At 39.2% G+C, this 7,286-nt stretch overlaps 1 protein-coding gene across 1 annotated transcript; it reads right to left on the bottom strand.

Moving 5' to 3' along the window:
• Positions 1-686: 686 nt before the first annotated feature.
• LOC310938954 (ras-related protein Rab-5C-like) lies at positions 687-6,554 on the bottom strand. Its single transcript, XM_083903608.1, has 6 exons — positions 6,420-6,554; positions 5,078-5,426; positions 4,066-4,217; positions 3,665-3,787; positions 3,480-3,573; positions 687-1,474 (listed from the first exon to the last, which is right to left on the bottom strand). Exons 2-6 carry the CDS (start codon positions 5,244-5,246, stop codon positions 1,347-1,349), a joined length of 666 nt encoding a protein of 221 aa, XP_083759734.1. The 5' UTR covers positions 5,247-5,426; positions 6,420-6,554; the 3' UTR covers positions 687-1,346.
• Positions 6,555-7,286: the final 732 nt, after the last annotated feature.

The raw sequence follows: 7,286 nt of genomic DNA on the forward strand, positions 1-7,286 counted from the left end.
TATCTTGGCACATAGAGCAACCCCATTAATAAAAGCACTAACCCAGAGAAGGCCCTGGTTAAAATGAGCTGCAGAATAATCAGGTGAGTCCAAATGAAGAACACACTACTACTGTGGAATTTCAAAGTTTCCTCTCTCATACACGGACACATAAATGTATACAAACGAAAAACGCTGACAAAATGTCCTCATGCAACCAGGTGCCAGTGTCAGGCTATCGATCATTTTAACTATGACACACTTCCTTTGTGACTTGTTCTTATTAGAAGATATTATTTTCACGTACATCAATGGGATCACATGCATTCAACACGTTTGATTGTCTTGTTGAATCAAAAGGTAATGCTGCCATCTAGTGGTGCCACATATTCTTACTTGTCTGATCACTTCAAGAGCCGACATAATTTATTTCCCCAAATAATGAATGATTCTTAACTGTCCTTAACATTTGTTAGTAACTGGACTGAGGAGAGAAACACTGATATATTATCATGATATTATTTTTTTTTCCTCCAATTTAATGAGCCCTAAATGTTCGTTCAATATGAAGAGTAATGTGAGCCTGATTAAGGTAAGTCTTTGTTGAAAATATCCAATACCAATTCATACCTTCTGAAACAACTCCAAACAAAGCAAGTCTTGTATGTTATTTATTACATTTAGATTTGCAGACTTTTCCCTCACATTTCATTTAAAAAAGGCTACCAACTGTGGTGTTACAGATATCAATATACAATTAATTTAAACAACTGCATTGGTTGCACAGCTCAGAAAAAGCTGCAGTGTGTCGCTGCTCAGCTTTTCCTTTAACTGTGTCAAGTCCAGGTCCCGAAAGAGAAGGATCGCTGTGCTATAGTTAACAGCGGGGCATTTACATCTTACACAATGATGATAAAGACATGACAACTGCATGTATGTGTGTTTATGCACGCACACGCGCATATATGTATACTGTATGTGTATATGCTACATACATGCGGAACATAAAAACACATCCTTAAATTGTGGAAAAAATAAAAGAAAACAAATTCCTCAATATCACCCCCGAAAAAGATAGAATTCAATCAGCTGGTAGAAAGGGTGAAGGGTAACAGGGAGGTAGAGATACACAGGGGAAAGACAGAAAAGAAGTAATGAGGGATTCTGGTAGTTCCCTCTAGCTTATGATTCTTTTTAAAAGAATGTTCCTTTATTCAAAGAGCATCCAGATAATCTCATCTGTAATCTCAGTTTAAGTGCAGGAGTGGCGAGGGGCTCTGCTCTCTCCTGCCTCTCTGGGCTTAGCTACGTGTTGTCCTTAAAACAATGTTCAGCGCTCGCTCGCTAAGTTCATTGCTCTGTACTGCCTAATTACCGCTGCCACAGCAACGGCCGCTGCGACCCTGAGGTGCGGGTTCTTGTAGATCCACTCCTGCCCGGGTTCTTCCGCTCTGCCCGGCTCCGCCCTGAGCATCGCTCTTCGGTAGCTTCTTAGCTGCAGGGAAAAGATGCAAACAATCATAATGAAATGTAAATATTGTGATATTGAAATGTAAAATTCAGCTAGCTATAAACACAACTTGTGGGTATATGGACTGCTGGAGCTGGGCTTTTTTTTGAACCCATCAATTGAAGAGATATGTTTATGTTTAAACTTAAACCAATTTAAACAACATTAACTGCGACATGCAGGTCAACTGTTGCTGCGTTGCACCCAGCCACTTCAAAAAACAAAATATCAATTTGAAAACTCAAAATATGCTTCAAAATGTTTCTCTAAATAAACTTAATAGTGAAAAGGATACAAAATGTACCTACTTACGCCAAGGTCAGAGGTCTCAGTCATTAAGTTATATACATTCATAGGTTATTTTACCGAATCCAAAATATAATGAACATTGCCCAATACCACGCTGAAAACCCCTAATTAATCAATTTTAATGTCTGCAACATTAACAGCCTACATGTTGTTATGGGAGGTTAACTCAAAACCTGGCGGGCCCAGTCGGGCTCCACCCACTAGTGCCAGGAGCGGGGGTGTATAAGTATCCTACGTGCCGGGCAAGATGTTTAATCCCACGTTGCTCCTGACGGCTGTAAATGGGTATGAAATTAAATTGAAATAACATCTGTGTGCTTTAGCATTCAGTGTGGGGGAAGTGAGATCTGCACACGCCATATGAAAGTGAGTGGATGAATGGCAAAACTGTAGTGTAAAGCAGCTTTGAGTGGTCAAGACCAGAAAAGCACTATATACATTTACAATACTGAGATTGAAAGAAAAATTCAGATTTAATGTAGCTAATTACTATAGACTGTGTTAAGAGAACATGCTTTATTTTGAAGTAGGTTTTATTCTGAAGTGCCAGGAAGTAATTAGTGTTCACACGAGTTTGAATAATGATTTCAATGTAAACCTCAGACAAACACAAAGTGCTATTTTTATCTTTTTGTAAAGTGTAGCATGTAAAAGTGCTAACTTTGAACACCATTTGTCTGGACTTCTTTTCGAAGCCTCCACTGCCTACCAATACCTGTTAATCCTGCACACACACACAGAAGAAATAGAAATGACTGTGTGTTTTAGTATATGATGTGAGGGAAGTGAGTGAGATCTTATCACAAGTGGTCTCAGGGGACAGATGCAGGAGATATTTTTAAGCGAAGTGTGAATACATGATCTTATCATCACATCTCACAGGACAGATGTTAATCGCAGGTCTGAACGTGGTCAGTTTTACCGCTGAACTTCAACATTAAATTAAATGAAGAAATTTGAGGGTGTAAAAATTAAATGATTGGCTGGTTGGGAATCCATACAATTCAAGTCCAGAGTAGTAGAATTCACTTCTGAAAGTTTTCGTGGAAGATTCTTTGTGTTTTTCAGTCATACCCCCACCCGTTTCCTGTCATCTCGCTTTACGTCACTGGGTGACACCGCAGATTAAACACCGCTAACACATAGCAGTGCGGAGCTAATAGGATTAATCAGCACTGTGTGAACTCATTTGACGATTGTTTGAATGGAAATTAAATTACATAAATAATAGTGGGGACAACTGTACTAAAATTTGTACAAGGAGCCGTTTCGGCCATTGCCATTCATGGCTCGGGCCCTAACAAATGTATTTATATATGTAATTGAATGTTGTATATGATACAGTTAATAATGGGATGATTATTATTGCTGTTATAAAAAACATTGCTTGCAAACATGTATTATATTCTGTCACCTCACTGGCAGCTGTGACTCAGCTACAGACAGTGAGGTTGTGGGCCACGTTATCATTATAACATGATATTAAGCGGGGGGGGCGCATGTAATCGATTGGGGGGCCGCCCCCTGACGTAAACCTTGACCCACTGCCTTCATTTATTACTGTCCTGTGGAAAATAACTGAGGGAGTTAAAACGTAAATGGTGTTTAAAAATACTGATCTGTGGGGGTGGGGTTATATTGGAGGAACGTTTGACTCATCGGGGTAACACAACACACTTACCAATAGCCATGAAAATTTCATTAACATTCACGGCAGTCTTGGCTGAGGTCTCCATGAAGAGTAGATTGTTTTCATCCGCATATGCTTGTGCCTCCTGAGAACATTATTTCAAGATGTGATATAACACATTGAATAATGAAATGAATGTGCAGTAAAAAGTGATTCATATTTAAACTTAAACCGACCTGATTCTCCACAGCTCTCTTGTTTGCAATGTCCGCCTTGTTGCCTGCCAGCGCGATCACAATGTTGGGACTTGCTTGTCTCTGCAGCTCCTTCACCCAGTTTTTTGCTCGTGCAAAAGTATCCTGATCAAGCAAGAAACCTTATTATTATCACTCATAACTGCTTCCCTCGGGTTAAAGGTTAAAATTGAAGCGTGTCTTGTATCTGTGAGTAAAGAAAAACAACTTCAGAGCAATGGCCAACAATGTTTTCAACAAACACAAATAATCAGAAAAGGTAAAACTAACTCATTATCAAACTGATATTTAAGAAACATCCCATCTGAGTTCATTGTATAATAAAATGGCTGATAAATCTCTGTCCTCTGTCCTCTTTGTTACCCTATATGTCCATAACCTACTGTGTTGGTAATGTCATAGACAACAATGGCTGCTTGTGCTCCTCTGTAGTACATTGGAGCCAGGCTGTGGTAACGCTCCTGACCCGCTGTGTCCCAGATCTCAAACTTCACAGTGGTGTCATCCAGACAGACAGTCTGAGTGAGAAAGGCAGCTGAGGAGGGAAGCGGAAAAGATAAGAAATGTTAGGACAGTAAATGTGTCTATTGGACTCAAAGATACTGGTCATGTGAAGGATGACAAATGAATTATCGTGTAATCACTTTTCCCTCCCTGTCCCTTCATTTTATCTTATTTGATTATTTATTAGTCTATCTTATCTTATCTGTAGTGTAGAATCAGAAATATGGATACATGCCACTATCAGGAGCTTTGGTGTCATGACATTGAGTCTGCTCGGAGGACAGTTTTGTTTGTGTCCTCCGTTGATGCCACAAAACAAAACTGGAATTTTTTTTTTTTACTAGAACAGGTTAAAAATCAGGCCACACAGTTGGTGTAGTGGTTTCCACTCTTGCCTTTGCAGCAAGAAGATACAGGTTCGCAACCCAGTCGGAACAAAGATCTTTCTGCATGGAGTTTGCATGTTCTCTGTGTGTATGTGGGTTTTCTCCAGGGTCTCTGGTTTCCTTTCAGTCCAACAACATGCAGATTTGGGAATTCTGCAAATTGGACACTCTAAGTAAAGAGTGGATGGCAGTGTGTCTCTATTTGGCACTTTGATGGACTCAAACAACAATGGATTAGTGAATCGAGTCAGGACCATGTAGAATTAGAACCAAAGCTATTCAGGAACACATTAGTGATACCCAGCCCTAATATTCACAAGGGCAGTATTTTAATGACTGTTTTCCCATTTTAAAATAATTATAATTATTGTTTGGCGTAAAGTCGTCGTCAAAACCACAATTTTGGTGTCAGTATGAACATGAAGGAATTCTTTGGACACTAGAACAGAGAGAGATGCGTAATTTTTACAGAGAAGGAAAAAGGCCACTTGCTGACGTTTCTTACCTCCAATGGTACTCTCTTGGAATTCGTGGAACTGGCCTTTGACAAAGCGCAGCACTAAGCTGGACTTGCCCACTGCTGACTCCCCCAACAGCACCAGTTTGAATTGGCAGATTTTGTTTGTTGCTGTGGCTCCATTGGGCCTGGTTGCTGTTCCACTGCGACCAGCCATTGACAGAGACAGAGACTGATATTGAGGGAAACGGCCCGGGAAACGATGCACTCACTGGATGTTAAGGACAGGAGCCAACTCTGAACAAACAGGCACTGTTGGTGGTCAGTGGGGTCAAGGGTCAGTCTTCCAGTGGGAGCAAGCAAATAGGGCAGATCGTGGTGGATTAACCAAGTTTACCTTAAAGAATAAAAACATGGAGAAATTAGTCAATCCACTTATATATACAAGAGTGATCGATACTTTCAGTCAAACATTATCCAGATCAGAGTTTTTTAATGTGGTGGTTTAATGTGCATATGACACTGATAATAAATGTTACAGAAGATGATTACACATTTTGGATATTATTAAGTCAATGAAGATTTGTGCAATGTTTTTCTGTGCAAAAAGTGTGTATTTTTTAACCACAAAAGCAGAGGTTTAAGACCACGATTAACAGGTAACATTCACTTAAAAGCTAAATTCAGTGGGTTAACCGTCTCAAAATGTATCTAGATATTCATCTATACTGAGTGATCAGAAATTTGTTGCAACAGGATAACATTTTGGCACTATCGTCCAGCCCTATTGTTGCATCATAACACAAACAGTTGCAGTACAGAATTAATATAACTAACAGGCTAACATCCATTTTGATGAATTGCTTTTATGTTAAAGTATTTAAAGTCCAAACTAATGTGTGTACTGTGCTTTAGGTGTCAACAACAACAACTCTTACATTTAGGTGTTGCGTTATGAAAGCTGGATTTAGACAAAACAAATGATTTAATGATTTAACTGCATCCCAAGAGTAAAAATATATACCGTGAGTGTTTGATTACATCACTTAATCAGGAGTTTGATAAGCAACCGCGTCCATTACGCGAACTGTTCTTATGCGTTTCACGAGAAACCTGGCACTTCCAAAGTGTCCAAAAGTTTTAACCCACAGCTACAACGTCATGGAATCATTTTTTTACGTAACAGAAAGGTTTACCCACTATAATAATACAATACTATAAACGAGAATGAAAACAACAGTTGGCCACAGACCAGGCCCCAACTTTGACCGTGTAACCGGACAAAAACAAATCCAGTTGAAGTTAGCCCCGAGGCTAAGCTAGCCGTGCTAACGTCGGATTACAAGGAAGAAACAGGGAAAGTGGACAGATATCACGCTAGCGTCCATACCAGCGACGAAACACGACCTCTTCTCCGTGCTGTGCACTGTGACTTATATCAGTGTTGTTCCTCTTTTACGCTCTTTTCTTCTTGACTGCATAAACACTTTTGGGGTTCAGTAAAAAAAATTGTACTTCCGCTTTGTGTGACAAGAGCACTTCCTGGATTCGTCTGTCATGTGACACAAAGCAGGACCCAATCAAGTGAGCCGAGAGTATGACGATGTTTTATCAAGAATTCGCCTCGCTGCGGCTGTTCAGAGACTGTTCACTGCTCACTCAGTTCTTGAACTTATTTGACCTACAAAAAACAGATTCACTTCCACCAAAACAAACGAAATCTACACAAATAATAAATGATACCTCCCCTTCCAGCAAATTTGGAAGATTTTGATTCAAGAAAAATGTATGTGTTTTTTTGTGTACAGCATGTATATATATGTGTATATATACATACTGTATGTATGTATGTATGTTTATATATATATATATATATATATATATATATACAGATAGATATGAATATGAATTAATTAAATCCTCGCTGTGACTGTAATGAGTTTGAAACTTGAAGATGTTTGCAAGTGTTTTACATAAGCATTAATCTCTCTCATTGAGAGAGTGTCATTATCACTATCTGGATCTGTGGTGTGTTGTACATGCTGTGCCCACAAGATGGCAGCACAATATAGAATAAAAAATAGTGGTAACCCCAACCCACGATGCGTTGTGAAAAGCTACACTAAAAGCTACAGAAGTTCTTCAACACACATGGAAGGGAAGGGCATAAAATAATAATAGAATAAACTTTATTTGGACAATGCAGTAAACACTACATTGGCAGTGGATGATTCATTCATTGGCAGATGTACTGCAT

This window comes from Microchirus variegatus (assembly GCF_963457635.1).
Source record: "Microchirus variegatus genome assembly, chromosome: 17".
Taxonomy (NCBI): Eukaryota; Metazoa; Chordata; class Actinopteri; order Pleuronectiformes; family Soleidae; genus Microchirus; species Microchirus variegatus.